At 47.2% G+C, this 20,754-nt stretch overlaps 1 protein-coding gene across 1 annotated transcript in view; it reads right to left on the reverse strand.

Annotated features, from left to right (window-relative positions):
- The window catches only part of ttc7b (tetratricopeptide repeat domain 7B), a 293,340-nt gene that overhangs the window by 198,225 nt on the left and 74,361 nt on the right, over positions 1-20,754 (reverse strand). Inside the window, exon 5 of the mRNA XM_055640228.1 lies at positions 15,427-15,548. Coding sequence (XP_055496203.1) covers positions 15,427-15,548 — 122 coding nt within the window. The remainder of the gene's footprint in view (positions 1-15,426; positions 15,549-20,754) is intronic.

The following is a 20,754-nucleotide window of genomic DNA, read 5'->3' on the forward strand; positions in this document are numbered from 1 at the left end:
TATAATTTGAAAAATAATCAATATTTTAAATATCTTCAAATCCGTGACTATCTGAAAAAATACACAAAAGACTATCATAACATGTCCCCAGACTTATTGGATGAAGCCATGAAGACAAAGGCTGAATCAGCAAATCTAATATCATACTTATACAACGTTATTTTAAATATAGAAATACCTACAACTGATGGTATTAGAAGAGACTGGGAACAAGAACTAGCTATAAAAATTTCAAATGAGAGCTGAGATAAACACTTACTATATGTGCATAAATGCTCGATCAACGTACGACATACTCTAATTCAATTCAAAACATTACATAGACTATATTATTCAAAAACCAAAATAAATAAACTTTTCCCCAATGTCTCACACACTTGTGATAAATGTCAGTCACAAGAAGCTAACATAGCGCACTCTTTTGTTTATTGTATAAAAATCCCAAAATTCTGGAACTAAATATTTGAAATCTTCACAAAATTAATTCAAATAAAACGTACCAAAAGCAGAATGGATCATTTTTGGAATATCGGAAGGTAACCCCGAACTAAACGTGTTTCAAAAGAACTTACTTAATTACGGGCTAATAATGGGAAAAAAGCTCATACTCAAATTCTGGAAAGACGCTCCAATACCAACAATAAAAATGTGGATTTCAAACATGTTCGAAACATTACACCTGGAAGAGATGAGACTCCTCCTAGCAGGCAAAGCAGACCACTTCCAAAAGACGTGGTCTGCATTTATGGAACTATTACAAGCATAAGGTGCAATAGTAATTTAAAAAATAAATGGTACCAGGATCTGGTAACGGGGGGTAAAAAAACCAAAAAAAAACACGGTTGGTATATCCTTTTTTGCGGAGTTTTGTGTTATTATAGAGCGATTGTTTCTCCTTTTTTTTCTTTTCTTTCTAGGGTCTATTTCCTTTCTTTACTTCCTTCTCTAACTTCCTCTCTAAGGGGCTTTCTTTTCCCAACACTTTCCTGCACCTTCACGACTCTTGCTCACTTTCCTTACTTCTTTTATTTCTATCTTTTTAAAGCTCGAAAAATGAAGTGGTACAACAAATGTAATAAGATATATGTGATGTGTATTACTGTAATTTACTGTACTTCTAATTTAAAAAAAAAAAAATTAAAAAAATAAAGGCCAACATGCCATTCGTTTTCTTCACTGCCTGCTGTACCTGCATGCTTACTTTCATAGACTGATGCACAAGGACCCCCCAGATCCCTTTGTAATTCCCCTTTTCCCAACTTGACGCCATTTAGATAGTAATCTGCCTTCCTGTTTTTGCTACCAAATTGGATAACCTCAAATTTATCTGCATTAAACATCACCTGGCATGCACCTGCCCACTCCCCCAACCTGTCCAAATCACCCTGCATTCTTAAAGCATCCTCCTCACAGTTCACACTGCCACCCAGCTCCATAGATGCTGCCTCGCCCGCTGAGTTTCTCCAGCAGTTTGTGTCTACCTACAACATCAGTAACGTGACTTGTTGCAACAACGATCTGACCCGCTGAGTTCCTCCAGCACTTTGCGTTTTGCTCAAGATCTTGAACAGATAAGCTATTTCACTCCATAACGCAATCCTACTGGCAATGGCCGTGGCTCACAAGTGCAAAAAATTAAGTATAGAAAGGAACTGCAGTTGCTGGCTTCAATCAAAGAATGACAGAAAGTGCTGCAGTAACTCAGCGGGACAGGCAGCATCTCTGGAACGAAGGACTGGGCGATGTTTCATGTGTGAAGAAGAGTCTCAACCTGAAACTTCGCCCATTCCTTCTATCCAGAGACGCTGCCCGTCCCACTGAGTTATTCCGGCATTTTGTGTCGATCTTGCAAGAAATTAAGTCCTGGCTTCAGATGATAGTTCAGTTTAGTTTATTGTCACGTGTACCGAGGTACAGTGAAAAGCTTTTGCGTGCTATCCAGTCAGTGGAAAGACAATACATGACTAGAATCGAGCCATTTACGGCGTATAGCTACACGATAAGGGAATAACGTTTAGTGCAAGATAAAGCCAGTAAAGTCCGATCAAAGATAGTCCGAGGGTCACCAATGAGGTAGATCAGGACTGGTCTCTAGTTGTGGTAGGATGATTCAGTTGCCTGGTAACAGCTGGGGAGAAAAGTCCCTGAATCTAGAGGGTAGACAAAAATGCTGGAGAAACTCAGCGGGTGAGGCAGCATCTATGGCGCGAAGGAAATAGACGACGTTTAGGGTCTCATTGACTGACTGTGTTTGGTTCCGGTATTACCGATATCTGTTCATCATTAGTTGTTCATAAGTAAGTACGTTTATTGGCCAAGTAGTCACATACAAGGAATTTGCCTTGGTGCTCCGCCCACAAGCAACAACAAAGGATACAAGGATACAAAGGACATTTATTATCACATACACCAATTGGTGTAGTGAAATTATGTGACAGTGAATTATGTGATGTAGTGAAACATACAGTGACAGTTACGAATTACTCAGAAAACACTAAACATTAATAATAATAAGACATTAATGATAAAACACCATTGATCAAGCATGTGAACCAACAAAATACCAGATCAAAGGGAGGCTACAGATGTTTGGCTGTTGAGTAGAGCTACTACTCGTGGATAAAAACTGTTTTTATGTCTGGCTGTGGCAGCTTTGACAATCCGGAGTCGCCTTCCAGAGGGAAGTGACTCAAAGAGTTTGTGGCCAGGATGAGAGGGGTCAAAGATGATCTTGCCCGCTCGCTTCCTGTCCCTTGCAGTGTACAGTTCATCAATGGAGGGAAGGTTGCAGCCAATAACCTTCTCTGCTGATCGAACGATTCACTGCAGCCTCCAGGTGTCGTGCTTGGTGGCTGAGCCAAACCAGACCATGAAGGAGAAGGTGAGGACAGTCTCTACGATGGTCGATAAGTGAAGTAACATTGTTATGTGTTATTAAAGTTGCCAGGGGTAAACGGGACGAAAAAGGTTGGGAATCCCTGGACTACAGTAACTCGCCTCCAAAACGCTAGTCAATACTTGGGAGGATCAAATGAGAAGAGCCACTTCAGATGAATCTGCAAAGCTACAGTGTCACTGTGCACTCAAGCTCTTTGGCTTCAATGTTTACTGCAATTGGAAGTGTGACTGAATCCTGCAATAAGCCATTACTTCAGCCAGCTACAAGTGATCTACTGCGATGCTCTTTCCCAAGGTCATTACAATGCCCAATCTCATCTCCTGACAAGATAATTCTATTCTTGATGAAAATAAAATGTAGCTGTTCACTTAACTCATCTTTAGCTCTGCAGCTTTTGAAAGGTACAATACAGTTAAGCCCCGAGTATTTTATTCCACACCGCTTCAGCAATAAAAAACATCTCATTCTTTGCTATGTTAGTGGAAGGTTGAGAAATGGCCTTTGCAGGCAGGGAGGAATAAATGTCTGCCATTTCTTTGGCTTTTTGAACCTGACATTTATCGGCATGGATTAAGTGAAGTGGCCGTGATACTGGGATTGTAGTGATCACCGGCCGCACGTATCATTCAATGTGCGTGTCATGTTTCCAGCTCATGTTTCCCAGTGTAAATGATTGCATTATCAGCGGTAATCTTCCCTCAGTATCTTCAAGTGGTCCTTTGTGCAACCAAAGGCAGTCTATTGAAACATATAAGATTGTTAAGGGTTTGGACACGCTAGAGGCAGGAAACATGTTCCCGATGTTGGGGGAGTATAGAACCAGGAGCCACAGTTTAAGAATGAGGAGTAAGCCATTTAGAACGGAGACGAGGAAACACTTTTTGTCACAGAGAGTGGTGAGTCTGTAGAATTCTCTGCCTCAGAGGGCGGTGGAGGCAGGTTCTCTGGATACTTTCAAGAGAGAGCTAGATAGGGCTCTTAAAGATAACGGAGTCAGGGGATATGGGGAGAAGGCAGGAACGGGGTACTGATTGCGGATGATCAGCCATGATCACATTGAATGGAGGTGCTGGCTCGAAGGGCCGAATATCCTACTCCTGCACCTATTGTCTATAGTTAGTGTTGTGTGGCATTTGAGAGCCTGAAGGTTGTTGGGAAGAAGTCATTTGTTTTTGAACCCGTATGACTGACTCACTGAATGTGCTTAGGAAACAAATAATTAAAAAAATAATGATGTTTTTAAATGCAGTTTCATTCACGGTCTTAACTTCTATCTATGTTATTCCAAAAGAATGCTTTAAGTTTGATTGCTGATGAACTTGGGTATATTAAAAAAAAACATTGTCCTCCCCAACATGCTGGCACAGCGGTTAGAGCTGCTGCCTCATTGCGCCAGTCACCTTGACCTCAGGTGATGTACGTGTGTGGGGTTTGTGGGATAATTGCCCCTCGTGTGTAGGGAGTGGATGAGAAAGTGGGATGACGTGGACGGGTGATCGACGTTCGGCATGGACTGGGTGGGCTGAAGGGCCTGTTTCCGTGCTGTATCTTTCAAGGGGTTGAAAGGCCCTTCTATTGCAATGAATAATTTCTCCCACGGAAACTTTCGTCACGAGGAAAGGTCATGTTTGCGATGCCTTTTTGTGAAGTGAAAATCTTTTCCTGAAAAAGTCATCTGGAACGTGGAAAAAATATACAAGACTTGCTCCGTGTCCAATGGGGAACATAAAACTCTTGTTGTGTGAGTGGGTTGACGTGGCAAGCTGCTCTCCCTGAGCCGGAGGCCGACCAGCAACAGCGGCATTCCCAGTGGAGCCCAGCGCTGAGCAGCTGGAATATTAACCTGGGGCCTAACAGCTAGGAAAAGTTGACATATCTTCATTCTTTTCAGCTTGTTTGTGCAAATCCTGCCCAGCTGCATCTATAAAAAGGACACCGAGTGCTGGAGGAACTCAGCGGGTCAGGAAGCATTCTGGGAGAACATGGATAGGTGATGTTTCGGGTTGCGACCCTTGTTCAGACTGATTGTGCCGACATGAAACTTTACCTATCCATGTTCTCCAGAGATTCTGCCTGACCCGCTGAGTAACTCCAGCACTTTGTGTCTTTTTATAGTTTGTAAGCCAGCATCTGCATTCCCTTTTTTCTAGAGTCATACAGTATGTAACAGGCCCTTCGGCCCAACTTGCCCACACCGACCAACATGTCCCATCTACACTAGTCCCACCTGCCTGCATTTGGCCCATATCCCTCTAAATCTGTCCTATACATGTACCTGTTGAAATGATTCTTAAATGTTGCGATAGTCCCTGCCTCAACTATCTCCTCCAGCAGCTCGTTCCATACGCCCACTAACCTTTGAGTGAAAAAGTTGCCCCTCAGGTTCATATTAAATATTTCCCCCATCAGATAATAATAATAATAATAAATTTTATTTATGGGCTCCTTTCAAGAGTCTCATGGACACCTTACAAAAATTTAGCAAGTAGAGGAAAAACATGTAAGCGGAATGAAATAAATAGTAGAGACATGACTAGTACACAAATGAAAGACAGAATTCAATTCAAAACACAATATGAGGCAATTCAAGTGTGGGGCTAAGAATAGGCAGAGGTGAAGAGATGGGTCTTGAGGTGGGACTGGAAGATGGTGAGGGACACGGAATTGCGGATCAGTTGGGGGAGGGAGTTCCAGGGCCTGGGAGCTGCCCTGGAGAAGGCTCTGTCCCCAAAACTGCAGAGGTTGGATTTGTGGATGGAGAGGAGACCGGCTGATGTGGATCTGAGGGACCGTGAGGGTTGGTAGGGGGAGAGGAGGTCAGTGAGATATGGGGGGGCCAGATGGTGGAGGGCTTTGTAGGTGAGGACCAGGATTTTGTAGGTGATCCGGTGGGAGATGGGAAGCCAGTGAAGTTGTTTGAGGACTGGAGTGATGTGATGCCAGGATTTGGTGTGGGTGATGAGTCGGGCGGCTGCGTTCTGGACCAGTTGGAGTCGGTTGATGTAGGTGGAGCCGATGCCAAGGAGAAGTGAGTTGCAGTAGTCCAGTCGGGAGGAGATGAAGGCATGGATGAGTCTTTCAGCAGCGGGAGGTGTGAGAGAGGGTCTGATTTTGGCGATGTTGCGGAGGTGAAAGAAGGAGGTTTTAATGACATGGCGGATGTGAGGCTCAAGGGAGAGGGTGGAATCAAAGATCACGTCAAGGTTGCGGGCCTGGGGAGATGGGGAGACAGTTGTGCCGTCGATGGTGAGAGTGGGGTTATTGATTTTGCTGAGTGTGGATTTGGAGCCTATGAGGAGGAATTCTGTTTTATCGCTGTTGAGTTTGAGGAAGTTATGTTGCATCCAGGTTTTTATAGCTGACAAACAGGAGTTGATATGGGAGAGGGGGCGGGGGGGTTGTGGGGGGATTTGGTGCCGAGGTAGATCTGGGTGTCATTGGCGTAACAGTGGAAGTCCAGCTTGAAGTGGCGGAGTATCTGACCAAGGAGGAGGATGTAGATGATGAAGAGGAGGGGGCCGAGCACGGAGCCTTGGGGAACGCCTTGAGTGACTGTGGCTGTAGCAGAGGTGTGGTTGTGGAGAGAGATGAAGGTAGGAACAGAGCCAGCTGAGTGCAGAACCTACAATGCCAAGGTCCCCAAGTCTGGTAAGCAGGATGTTATGGTTCACTGTATCGAAGGCTGCACTCAGGTCGAGGAGGATGAGGATGTTGAGGGAACCAGTGTCAGCAGAGGTGAGGAGGTCGTTGAGGACTTTGAGGAGAGCAGTTTCTGTGCTATGGGGGGGGGGGGGGCGAAAGCCAAATTGGAGGGGTTCAAGTAGGTTATACGCAAGGAGGTGGGAATGAAGTTGTGACGCAACGATACGCTCCAGGGTTTTTGAAAGAAAGGGGAGGTTTGAGATTGGGCGGTAGTTAATGAGAGAGGAGGGATCAAGACCAGGTTTCTTTAAGATTGGTGTGACAGCAGCAGTTTTGAAAGCGGAGGGGACAATTCCTTGGGACAATGAGGAGTTGAAGAGATTAGTGAGGTAGGGGCAGAGAACGCGGAGGCAGGACTTCAGCAGGGGAAGTGGGGAGAGAGTCGAGGGAGCAGGTAGTGGGTTTGGAAGAGCTGATGAGTTTGGAGATTTCAGTAGGTATGACCAGGTCAAACTGGGAGAGGAAGCAGTGTGGAGGAGGGGTAAGGAGGTCAGTTGAGATGTTGAAAGGAGGGGCCTTGGTAGGTGGTGGAGTAGATGCTGGGGAGTCAGGTACAGGGGATACAGATTGATAGATGGTGCTGATTTTACCAGCGAAAAAGTGGAGGAATGAGTTGCAGAGATCCGGATTAGAGGTAGGGAGAGTGTTGGCTCGAGGCTTGAGGAGGTTGCCCACTGTGGAGAAGAGGGTTCTGTGGTTTAGGCAGGGATCGGTGAATATGGAGGAGAGGTAGGCAGATTTTGCAGCAATGAGGGCATCTTTGTAGTCAGTGAGGTGGAGTTTGTAAGCTTCATGGTGGACTGTGAGAGATGATTTCTTTGTAGTCGTTCAAGTCAGTAAAGAAAGCGAATGGTATGTTAGCTTTCATTGCAAAAGGATTTGAGTATAGGAGCAGGGAGGTTCTACTGCAGTTGTACAGGGTCTTGGTGAGACCACACCTGGAGTATTGCGTACAGTTTTGGTCTCCAAATCTGAGGAAGGACATTATTACCATAGAGGGAATGCAGAGACGGTTCTCCAGACTGATTCCTGGGATGTCAGGACTGTCTTATGAAGAAAGACTGGATAGACTTGGTTTATACTCTCTAGAATTTAGGAGATTGAGAGGGGATCTTATAGAAACTTACAAAATTCTTAAGGGGTTGGACAGGCTAGATGCAGGAAGATTGTTCCCGATGTTAGGGAAGTCCAGGACAAGGGGGTCACAGCTTAAGGATAAGGGGGAAATCCTTTAAAACCGAAATGAGAAGAACTTTTTTCACACAGAGAGTGGTGAATCTCTGGAACTCTCTGCCACAGAGGGTAGTTGAGGCCAGTTCATTGGCTATATTTAAGAGGGAGTTAGATGTGGCCCTTGTGGCTAAGGGGATCAGGGGGTATGGAGAGAAGGCAGGTACGGGATACTGAGTTGGATGATCAGCCATGATCATATTGAATGGCGGTGCAGGCTCGAAGGGCCGAATGGCCTACTCCTGCACCTAATTTCTATGTTTCTATGTTTCTAAGTCGGCGACCAGTCTGTTTCAGCTTACGAAGTACAGGTGTGTACCAGGGTGAAGATGTGTTGAAAGTTACGGTTCTTGTTTTGAGGGGGGCCAGAATGTTAAGGGAGGTAGACAAGGTGGAGTTGAGATGGTTTGTGAGATATGGGTTGAGTCCAGGGGGAGAGTGGTGGAGAGCAGGTCAGAGAGATGGTGGGGATCAATGGATTTTAGATTACAGAAGGTGATTTCTCGGAGGAAGCGGGGGCGAGGTGTCGGAGAAGGGATGGTGAACCGTATAAGCTTATGATCAGAGAGGGGGAAGAGGCATGGATGGAGGTCAAGTACTGGTTGATTTGTGGAGCAGACCAGGTCAAGGATGTGACCTTTGTCATGGGTGGGAAAGGTGACGTGCTGAGTGAGAGAGAAGTTGTCAAGTAAAAAGGCGAATTCAGATGCGAGCTTGCAGGTGGGGGAGTCCATGTGAATATTTAAGTCACCAAGTAGCAGCAGACGTGGGGAGAGGGATGAGGCAAGTGTGAGGAGTTCAGTGAAGTCAGATAGGAAGGAGGGGTTTGGTTTAGGTGGCCGGTAAATGAGGATGACTGTCATGGAGGAAAGGGCTTTGAAGGCGAGGAATTCAAATGATGCTACTGGGGGGAAGGTGAGTTCAGTGATCCGAAAGTTCTGGTTGAAAATAACAGCGAGGCCACCTCCATGGGTGGGGTTTGGAGATGTAATTAAATCCAGGTGGGGGTGTTTTATTGAGGGAGAAGAAGACATTGGGTTGTTGCCAGGTTTCAGTGAGCAGAAGGAAGTGTTGTCAAGGATAGATAGATAGATAGATAAATACTTTATTAATCCCATTTTCAGGGAAATTCAGATGTCCTTGCAGCACACTAATAAAAATACAATATAACATTAAAGAAGAAATTTAACATTAAAACAAAAAAATATCCCCCCACAATGGTTCCCACTGTGGGTGAAGGCACAAAGTCCAGTCCTCTTCCACTTGTGCACCCATGGTCGGGCCTATTGAGGCCTCCGCAGTCGCCGCTACGGGGCCCGATGTTTTAGGCCCTCTCGCCAAACGATGGTGCTCCGGCGTCGGTGGAACCCTCTCAGCGGCTTGGGATACCTGGAACGGCCGCTTCCTTACCGGAGACCGCGGCTCCAAAGCTGGACGGTCTCGGTGAGAGATCCCAGGCTCCCTTTGTAAAGTTCAGCGCCGCCGCCCGCAGCTGGCCGCTCCACAGACCCGCAGCTCCGCGATGTTCCATCGGCGGACTCAGCAGTGAGCTCTGCTCCGTGAAGGTGTTCCAGTGCTGTGCCGCCGCCGAAGCCGTGGTTCTGGACCGTCCCTTCAGGAAACGCCGCTCCAGTTCTGATGGTGGGTCACGAGGATGGGGCGAAGATGCGGCTCGGAGGAAAACCGCCTCTCCGCCAGGTAGGGACTGAGAAAAGCAGTTTCCCCCCCTCCCCACATAAAAAGACTAGACCCCCAACAACACATTTTTAACGTACTAAAAGTAAAAAAAATAAGTGAAAAGACAGACAGCTGCTGGACAGGCAGCCATACAGGACGGCGCTCCCTATTTTTTTTTAAACCTATGTCCTTTGGTTCTCAATATCCCTACTCCAGGCAAGAGACTCAGCAAGTGCGTCTACCCGATCTATTCCATCTATCCATTTCCGGTTTGTAACTCATTGTTCTTGGTTTATTGTGTATTTTTTCTCTTATTGAAACTCCTATCTTTCTTTAGTCAAGTAGCTATCCGTATGGAGATAGGTGTTACATTAGTAGTGGTGTTTAAGATAGCACTGTAAGTTTGAAGAGCTATAGGCCTGGCATCGTGCAGTGTTGAGTGCTTCTTCCACTACCTTGCACCTGATGGGGTTTGCCATGAAGAGGTGATAAACATTATCAGAAAGTGTTATCCTTAGGAATGCACCCGCCAAACATGAAAGGATTACATTTTCACAGCGTCTTTCGCCTTCTCGGGATTTCCCTGGGCGCTGTTTGCCACAGGTAAGCTCTTTCAAAGTGTGGAACTATGGAGCGAGTTCCCTCAAACAGCAATAATATATCTGCCCGCTCATCTTTTCATCGTGTTGGCGGAAGGCAGATTGAAAATGTAGCGGAGCTGCTATCAGCTGATTCAGTCCTGAGGGATATGAGCCAAACGCAGGCAGGTGGGACTAGCCTAGATGGGGCATGTTGGTTGGTGTGGGCAGGTTGGGCCGAAGGACCTGTTTCCACGCTGTATGACTGTCTATAAGAGCTGTATGACATGCTGTAAGAGCAGTCCGGACTTACTAGCTACCTCATTGGAGACCTTTGGACTATTTTAATCAGACTTTACTGGACTTTAACTTGCACTGAATGTTACAATCGACAATAAACAATAGGTGCAGGAGTAGGCCATTCGGCCCTTCGAGCCAGCACCGCCATTCAATGTGATCAAGGCTGATCATCCTCAATCAGTATCCCCGTTCCTGCCTTCTCCCCATATCCCCTGACCCCGCTATTTTTAAGAGCCCTATCTAGCTCTCTCTTGAAAGCATCCAAAGAACCTGCCTCCACCGCCCTCTGAGGCAGAGAATTCCACAAACTCACCACTCTCTGTGAGAAAAAGTGTTTCCTCACTCCTTCTAAATGGCTTACCCCTTTTATTCCCTTTATCCTGTGTCTGTCCACTGCGTACGACTTGATGTAATCATGCATAGTCATTTTGTTGGCTGGATGGCATGTCCAGGGAGTGGGTCCGTCGGTAGAGGGGAGACCATTCTCCCGTCGCCTGGCGGGAGCGTGAACATCTGACTCAGAACCCAGTCCTGGCAGCGGCCGTGTCCCGAAACCAGGCGCCGCTCCGGCCATGCCCCCCCCCCCCCGCGGGCCCCCCAACGAGGGAGAGAGGTAAATGAGAGGAGGGGGGTGGGAGAGAGGGAGAGGGAAAGGGGTTGGGAAAGAGAGAGGGGGGGGGGAGGGGAGGGAGAGGGAGGGGGGTGGAGAGGGAGAGAGAGGAGGGGGGGGGGAGGAGGAGAGAGAGGAGGGGGGGGGGAGGGGGAGGGAGAGGGGGGGGGGGGGGAGGGGGAGAGGAGAGAGAGAGGGGGGGGGGGGTGGGAGAGGGGGGGGGGGGGGGGGGGGGGGAGGGGGGGAGGAGGGGAAAGGGGAGAGAGAGAGGGAGCCGTCACAACCCAGTAGTTTAGTTTGAGACTAATTAGAGGCTGTATGGTAACTCACATTTCACTGTACCTTAATTGGTGCATGTGACAAATAAATAATTTGATTGATCGATTGTTATATTGAGTTCTTTGTGACACTGTATTCCAGGCACACACACTGCACTGAACACATAATATGCATACCACGCAGGCTAGGCTACATCACAGTGCACAGTGCATAATGCCCTTCATAACACTGTACAAGTGAGTAACAGAAGCAGGCAGCTATGGTGTTGCCACATAGACCTGTGTTGCCTTGTTCTTCTTTGTGTTGTTAATGTGTGCCCGAGAAAGAAAAAAACATCAACATATAGCACGCAGGAAGCATTTTTGAAAATTTCAGGAAATACCATCAAATTCCAGGAAATCTGGGATTCGATTTCAGGAAAAAAAAATGGAGGTGTGGAAGCACTGTGAGCAGGGCCGGGCAAGAAGCCACGGCCTGGGATGGAACCAAAGGCAAGCCTGGGTCCGGGATCAGGGACGAGCCATCCCTCCCTCCCTCCCTCCCTCCCTCCTTCCCTCCCAGTCTCTCTCTTCCATTCCCTTTCTCCATCCATCCCTCCCTCTCTCCCTCCCTCTCAACCCCTCCCTCTATCCATCCACTCTCTTTCCCTCCCCCTCTCTCTATCCCCTTTCACTCCCTATTCACTGTAAAACTGATACACCCCTCACTCTCCCTCCCTCTCTCCCCCCCTCATTCCCCCCCTCTTTCTTTCCATCCTTCTCTCTGCCTCTCTCACTCCCTCTCTCCCTCCTTGCCCCTCCCTCCCTCTCTCCCTCCTTCCCTCTTTCTCCCTCCCTCCCCCTCTGTACCTCTCTTCCTCTCCTTCCTCTCCTTCCCTCTCCCTCCCTCCCTCTCCCTCCCTCGCTCTCTTCCTCGCTCTCTCTCTTCCTCCCTCTCACTTCTGCCGTTAGTGCGGGACCGTCAGCCGATCAGCGCAGTTGGGGGCTATGGGTGAGTGGTGGAATATTGCTTTGGGGGACCAGGCCTCCCGTGTGACAGGTTGGGTCCCTCTTAGTCTGGTACCTTATAAATTAACCAATGCTATTGAACCCTACTGCGTTACCTAATGAAGCCTGATTCTGTTATCTATTTGGTTTAGCACTAAAACCACTATATTCCCACACCTAGCTTTACCGGCTTCTCAAAGGTAGTAAGAGCTCGGAAATGCCAGGAAACATGATTTACTGTATCAGAAATAAAATCCCTAAGCCTCGTTCATACTGATCCCAATGTCTGTGCATAAGGATTTCTGCTGATTCCTCTAAGAATGTGGATCCATTGCACACTTTCAGATTACAATGGTTTTGCACTAACGCACGCCTTATCCAAAAATAATATTCGGGACGCAAAGCCTGAGAAGGCAAATGGTATATTTCAACATATCAAGCATCATTTCGCAAAGTTACTTTCTGTCAGTAAAGTCTATAGTTCCAGCACTGGAACCCTGTGTGTGTTTAAGTGTAGTTTAGAGATACAGCATGGAAAAGGGCCCTTTCGCCCACCGTGTCCGCGCCGACCATCGATCCCCGTTCACCCTAGTTGTGCGTTATCCTACTCTCGCACCCACTCCTTACACACCAGGGGCGATTTACAGAGGGCCAATTTACCTACAAACCCTTTGGGACGTGGAAGGAAACCGGAGCACCCGGAGGAAACCCACACGGTCACAGGAAGAACATGCAAACCCCACGCACACACAGACAGCACCCGAGGTCAGGATTGAACCCGGGTCTCTGGCGTTGTGAGGCAGCAGCTCTACCCGCTGCGCCACTGTGTCGCCTTGAGTTGTTCTGTTACTTAGTTAGATCCTAGTTGACCTGCCTCTCAGTTGCCCTTGCACTTATTTACCTGCCCTTCTGTTTCTGTTGCCCATGCACTTATTTACCTACTCTCTGTGTCTCAATACTGAACAACTGTACCTGAAAAGGTACAGAAGCTGAAAGCGCGCACCACCGGATCAGGAACAGCTTCTTCCCCTCTGTTACAGGCTTCCGTACGGTCCTTCCACAGCTAGGGTACTGTCCAAATTCCCCTTTGCATTGCGGACATTGGACTTTGTCTGTGGAACTGATGCTGAGAACTACATTCTGCACTCTGTATCTTCCCCTTTGCTCAACGGATTGTACTTGAGTTTGACTTGATTGTATTTATGTATGGTATTATCTGATCTGATCGCGTGCAAAACAAAGCTTTTTACTGTACCTCGGTATACGTGACAATAATAGACCTAAGCCTACATCTAATCTTAAAGATATCAAACATGCCTAGGACTCACATGTTCAGGAGCAGCTTCTTTCCAACAACCATCAGGCTATTGAATTCTTCAACCTCTAAGCTCCAAACTACATAGCCTTGGGCAGCATTGTTTGACTGTTTTTATCTTTGTATTATTATTGTTCATTGTTGGGCAGGCACATGGATATGCAGAGAATGGAGGGATAAGGATCCCGTGGAGGTCAAGTTCAACTTCACATTTATTGTTACATGCACCAATTGGTACAGTGAAATTTGAGTTATCATACCGCCATACGAATAGAAATATTTTTTTCTTTTGTGCTTGGTCATTTTTCTTTTGTCTTGGACACGCTAGAGGCAGGAAACATGTTCCTGATGTTGGGGGAGTCCAGAACCAGGGGCCACAGTTTATGAATAAGGTGTAAGCCATTTAGAACAGAGACGAGGAAACACAGAGGGTTGTGAGTCTGTGGAATTCTCTGCCTCAGAGGGCGGTGGAGGCCGGTTCTCTGGATACTTTCAAGGAAGAGCTAGATAGGGCTCTTAAAGATAGCGGAGTCAGGGGATATGGGGAGAAGGCAGGAACGGGGTATTGATTGTGGATGAACAGCCATGATCGCATTAGTTGGCGGTGCTGGCCCGAAGGGCCCTATGGCCTACTCCTGCATCTATTGTCTCTAAGAACACAATTCACAATAGTTTAACAAAAACATCCACCACAGCGGAATCAACTGTGATGGTAGGCAATAAAGTTCAGTCATCTTTCTTTGTTCAGCCGTGGTCGGGGCGTTTGAGCCCGCCGGAGTCGCCGCTACAGACGGCTGGACGTACAGACCCTCTCGCCGGGATGGTCGGAACTCCAGCGTCGGAACGGAGGAACACACTCTGTGGCTCGGAGTTTCCGAATCGGAGCCCGCGGCTTCCAAAGTCCCCAGGCCGAGCTGGACGGAGCTCCAACACTGGTGATCCTCGGCAAAAGATCCCAGGCTCCTCGATGTCAAAGTCAGTGGAAGCTCCGCAGACCACAGCTCCATGTTGTTAAAGTAGGCAGGCCCAACACTCCGGAGCTCCAACACTTGCGATCCCCCCACAGTTCAATGGTAATTCAGCGCTGTGCCCGCTGCTGAAGGTCTGGGCCGGCCTCCGGTCGGAAAAGCCGCGCCAATCCAGTTGGTAGGCCGCGAGGGGTGGGGGGGGGGGGGGAAGATGCGACACAGAGAAAAGACACATCTCCGTCCAGGTAAGTGACTGACAATAGACAATAGACAATAGGTGCAGGAGTAGACTATTCAGCCCTTCGAGCCAGCACCGCCATTCAATGTGATCATGACTGATCATCCCCAATCAATACCCCGTTCCTGCCTTCTCCCCATATCCCATGACTCCGCTATCTTTAAGAGCCCTATCCAGCTCTCTCTTGAAAGCATCCAGATGACCTGCCTCCACCGCCCTCTGAGGCAGAGAATTCCACAGACTCACCACTCTCTGTGAGAAAAAGTGCTTGTCTCCGTTCTAAATGGCTTACTCCTTATTCTTAAAATAAGGCTTACCCCCTATTCGCCCCCCCCCCCCCCCCCCCCCACATAAGACGTACTAAGAAACATTAAAAACATACATTTAGACTCACTAAAAATAACAAAAGGGGTGAAAGGAGCTCCATGTGAGGCACCCACTGCAGTGGAGCCACCCGATGGATGGCAGAGATGTACCCGATGGATACACATGGTGTGGGCGGAGGAGATTAGTTTATCTTGATAGTTTATCGTGTTCGGCATGGACATTGTGTGCTAGAAATATTAACTAAAAAAGCAAAGATAAATACGCAAACTCCAAAGAGTAATCCAAATAAATACTCCAAAGAGTAATCCATTCCTTACCCATTTTTGAAATAAATGACGTGTGCTCGCTGAAGTCCCGTTTCAAGGAAGAATCCCAATTCTTGTTCTTGGAACGCTGAACCAGGCTTCGGACTTCTGTTCTGAATGTTGGTGTTCAATACCTGGCTCCGAACAACAACAAGGACAATGTTTTAGTTTAGATAAACACTGTCTCAAAAATGATTAAAGGACATATAATTCACATCTCTGTGCGCAGGAAGAAATGAACGAGGTTAGATAGAGCAAAATTGAATTATCAAATGAAAGGTTTGAGTTGAGATCTTTCTAAAATATATTTCATTCTGTAATGTGCAGGAAGGAAATGCAGATGCTGGTTTAAACCGAGAAATCCGGTGGGCGGCGCGACTCTCGTCAGCAGCGGCCTCTGCAGTCTGTCCGCGGTTTATTATTTTTTGTCTGTGTTTTAATGTAGTTTTTGTTATTTTTTGTTGGGGTGTGTGTGTGGGGGGGTGGGGGTGGGGTGGGAAACTTTTTAAATCTCTCCCTGCACTGGAGACCCGACCTTTTTCGTCGGGTTTCCGTTGTCGTTATGGCCGCAACGAGGAGCGGCCTCCAACAGGAAGAAGCCGGGGACTCTGGTGCTACGACTCACCGTCGCCGTCGCGGGGCTGGCCGAGTCCGGAGCGGGTGGAGCGGTGGAGGAGCGCTGATGCTGCTGCTGCTGCTGCTGCTACCGGAGAGTCAGAGGCTCCAACGGCAGGTCTGTGGACGGTGGCACCGGGAGCCCGCGGGTCCCTGGAGGGAGACCGCTTTTCAGGGCTTTCGCAACGGCGACTTCCCCCGCCCGAGTTGCGGGGTTGAAGAGCTCCTGGAGCGGGGCCTTTACAGCACCACCCCGCGAGGCTTGGAATGGCCTCGGGACTCTGCGAGCGCACGCCGGGGGCTCTAACATCAAGACCCGGTGTGCGACCTCGCATCACCCGGCGTGGCTTTAATGGCCGCGGGACAATCGCCATCGCCAGCCGGGGGCTTTGACTTTGACTCTGACATCGTGGGGGGGGAGAGTGCAGTGGAGAGATAAGTGTTTTTGGCCTTCCATCACAGCAATGTGATGGATGTTTATGTAAATTATGTTGTGTTGTTGTGTCTTGGGTCTATTTGTTTGTAATGTATGGCTGCAGAAACGGCATTTCGTTTGGACCTCAAGGGGTCCAAATGACAATTAAATGTATCTTGTATCTTGTATCTTGTATCTTGAAAGGCCCTGCTGAGTGGCCCCCACCCCCCATGGACTGTCACGTCGGATGATCACGTCGCACAGACACATCTGCATTTTAGTCTGTTTGAACTGTTTTACTGTTGTAATGTTTTTTTACAAACCATGTTCTCGGGGTATCTAAATCTAAATGTTGTTAGTTATTTAAGTTATGGCATCAGATGGAAGTTGCAAACCCAAATCTCGTTGCACTTATGTGCAATGACAATAAAATATATTATTATTATATTATTATTATTAAAAGGGACACAAAACGCTGGAGTAACTCAGCTGAACAGGCAGGTCAGGATGCTGCCTGACCCACTGAGTTACTCCAGCTTTTTGTTTCATTCTGTATGGCTCTGTAACATTTTCGGAATTAGAACACATCTGACATGTTTCTGCATCCTGTTCCCAAATCTTTGCACTATTATTTAAGAAAGAATGCTGGAAAAATCGATGGTGGACAAAAATGCTGGAGAAACTCAGCGGGTGAGGCAAGCATCTATCGAGCGAAGGAATAGGTGACGTTTCGGATTGAGACCCTTCTTCAGGCTGATGTGGGGGTGGGGGGTGGGGGGAGAAGAAAGGAAGAGGTGGAGACAGTGGGCTGTGGGAGAGCTGGGAATGGGAATGGAAGGAGGGATAAAGCAAGGACTACCTGAAATTGGGTTCACACTAACCAACCTGATCTCCCAGTGGCCCAGCACTGCAACGCCCCCTCCCATTCCGAATCCGACCTTTCTGTCCTGGGCCTCCTCCATGGCCAGAGTGAGTCCCAACGCAAATTGGAGGAGCAGCACCTCATATTTCGCTTGGGCAGTTTACACCCCAGCGGTACGAACATTGACCTCCAATTTCAGGTAGTCCTTGCTTTCTCCCTCCTTCCCCTCCCCTTCCCAGCTCTCCCACAGCCCACTGTCTCCGCCTCTTCCTTTCTTCTTCACACCCCCCCCCACCTCCACATCAGTCTCGACCTGCAACGTCACCTATTCCTTCGCTCTATAGATGCTGCCTCACCCGCTGGGTTTCTCCAGCATTTTTGTCTACCTTTGCACTATTATTGTTCGTTTTTGGATTGGCACATGGATATGCAGAGAATGGAGGGAACTGTATCACGTGCTGGCAGAGGAGATTAGTTTGTCTTGATAGTTCATCATATTCGGCATGGACATTGTGTGAAAGAGATTGTTAAAAAAAGTACAAATTGACAGAAGGTATGCAATACTTGATTAACTACTTGAAGATGAGTTGTTTCTAGAATTTGATTTTTCATCATTTTGAGAATTAAGTAGAGATCCCAGATAAAAAAAAAATGGAGAAAACCCATGTAGTCACGTTCATGTGATAGGACCAGAATTAGGCCATTCGGCCCATCGTCCACTCCACCATTCAATCATGGCTGATCTATCTTTCCCTCCTAACCCCAATCTCCTGCCTTCTCCCCATAACCCCTGACATCCGCACTAATCAATAATCTATCTATCTCTGCGGTAAAAATATAAATGGATGGTCTCCACAGCCTTCCGTGGCAATGAATTCAGCAGATTCATTACCCTCTGGCTAAATAAATTCCACCTCTTCTCTTTCCTAAAGGAACGTCCTTTAATTCTGAGGCGATGACCTCTGGTCCTAGACTCTACCACTAATGGAAACATCCTCTCCACATTCACTCTACCCAGTAATGGGGAGAACATACAAACTCCGTACAGACAGGACTAAGGCTTGCTTGTATTGAAGAGACTAGGCATGTATTCACTGGAGTTTAGAAGGATGAGGGGCGATCTTATAGAAACATATAAAATTATAAAAGGACTACAACAAGCTAGATGCAGGAAAAATGTTCCCAATGTTGGGCGAGTCCAGAACCAGGGGCCACAGTCTTAGAATAAAGGGGAGGTCATTTAAGACTGAGGTGAGAAAAAACTTTTTCACTCAGAGAGTTGTGAATTTGTGGAATTCCCTGCTAGTCACTGGATGGATTTAAGAGAGTGGAATCAAGGGATATGGGGAGAAGGCAGGCACGGGTTATTGATTGGGGACGAACAGCCATGATCACAATGAATGGTGGTGCTGGCTTGAAGGGCCGAATGGCCTCCTCCTGCACCTATTTTCTATGTTTCTATGACAGTACCCAGGGTCTGGATCGAACCCGTGTCCCTGGCACTGTAAGGCAGCAACTCTACGGCTGAGCCACTGTGGAAAATCTCTGCTCCTTCTGCTGTTGTTTTAGTTAGGGAGGGTACCTTCACAACAAATCCTCTAGCATTTAAAATGCCAGTTTACCAGCACCTTCTCAAGGGTGATTCAGGATGGAGAGATAAATATTGGCCTTGGCAATGACAATTACCTCCCTCAAACAAACACTAAAAAAATCCTTAAATCCTGGCCATTTATGGCATTCACAAGCATGTGCTAAAGAACTTAACAGATGATCTGGTGGCTGAAGGTGATCCTGTCTTTGAGTACGTTGAGAGTATATAGACATAAAAGGCATTTGGAGTATATAGCCAGCAGCCAGCATAACTATGAACCCAGATTGAGAACAGCAATAACACTCTGCTGCTGTTCACCGCTTCAGCCTGCATGGAGCTGGCTAATGCACAGAAGCAATCCGCTTGGCAGTAATAACATAACTACTTTGGTGGCACGGTGGTGCAGCGGGAGAGTTGCTGCCTCACAACGCCAGGGACCCAGGTTCGATCCTGACTTTGGCTGCTGTCTGTACGCTCTCCCCGTGACCTACATGGGTTTTCTCCGGGTGCTCCGGTTTCCTCCCACACTCCAAAGACGTACAGGTTTGTAGGTTAATTGGCTTAATAGGTAAAAATTATAAAATGTCCCTAGTGTGTGTGTGGGACAGTGCTGGTGTATGGGTGATCGCTGGTCGGGGCGGGCTCGGTGGGCCGAAGGGCCTGTTTCCACGCTGTATCTCAAAACTAAACTACCACCATTTTCTTACAAACTTAATAAATCGTCGCCTAGTATTTATGCATGCCTTTTAATTTAGTTTAGTTTATTGTCACGTGTACCGAGGTACAGTGAAGTGCGTCTGCAAATGACACCCCGACTTACTGAAGATTGCTGCACTTTTCCCATTTGACCCTTCCGTAGAGGTAAAAGGATGAGTGGGTAGTTCGGTCGACGAATGTACTTGCTGTTTGTTGCAACGATAAAATGCAACGTTTTTATTTTTCACAAACGGGCACAAAGTGCTTGTAGTAACTCAGCAGCTCAGGCAGCATCTCTGGAGAACATGGATAAGTGACGTTTCGGATTGGGTCTAGACTGCCCCGAAACGTCGCCTATCCATGTTCTCCAAAGATGCTGCCTGACCCGCTGAGTTACCCCAGCAATTTGTGTCCTTTTGTGAAAAATAAAAATGTTGCATTTTATCAAAGCAACAAACAGCAAGTACTCTTTCACTCCAGCACTTTTTCCACCCAGAGACTTGTGAATCTGTGGAACTCTCTGCCGCAGAAGGCAGTGGAGGCCAATTCACTGGGTGTATTAAAGATAGAGTTAAATATAGCTCTTGGGACTAACAGAATCAGGGGATATGAGGAAAAAGCAGGAACAGGGTACTGATTCTGGATGATCAGCCATGATCATATAGAATGGCGGTGCTGACTCGAAGGGCCGAATGGCCTACTCCTACATTTTCTATGTTCTATCATTCGAACAGGTACATGGATAGGATAGGATTAGAGGATATGAGCCAAGCACTTGAGGGTGGGCTGGTGGGGCATGTTGGTCGGTATGGGCAAGTTGGGCTGAAGGGCCTGTTTGCACACTGTATGTCTCTGTAACTACTTCACAGTGGCTCCAGAGCTATAAAAGTCTGAATGGACAAACTTTCCCACGGCCACATTGGTAAATCAGATGGGGATTTTATAACAATGTTAGTTTTTATGATCACTATTACTAATAATCCTTTTGTGTATCAAACAACATCTGCAGTTCTTTGTTTCTGCATCTTTATTTCTCATCTGCAAATTAAGATTCAAGATTCGAAAGAGCTTATTGTCATGTGTCCCAGATAGGACAATGAAATTCATGCCTTGCTTCAGCACAACAGAATATAGTAGGCATAAATAAATACCCAACAGAAC

The sequence above is a fragment of the Leucoraja erinacea genome, chromosome 9 (genome assembly GCF_028641065.1).
Source record: "Leucoraja erinacea ecotype New England chromosome 9, Leri_hhj_1, whole genome shotgun sequence".
Taxonomy (NCBI): domain Eukaryota; kingdom Metazoa; phylum Chordata; class Chondrichthyes; order Rajiformes; family Rajidae; genus Leucoraja; species Leucoraja erinaceus.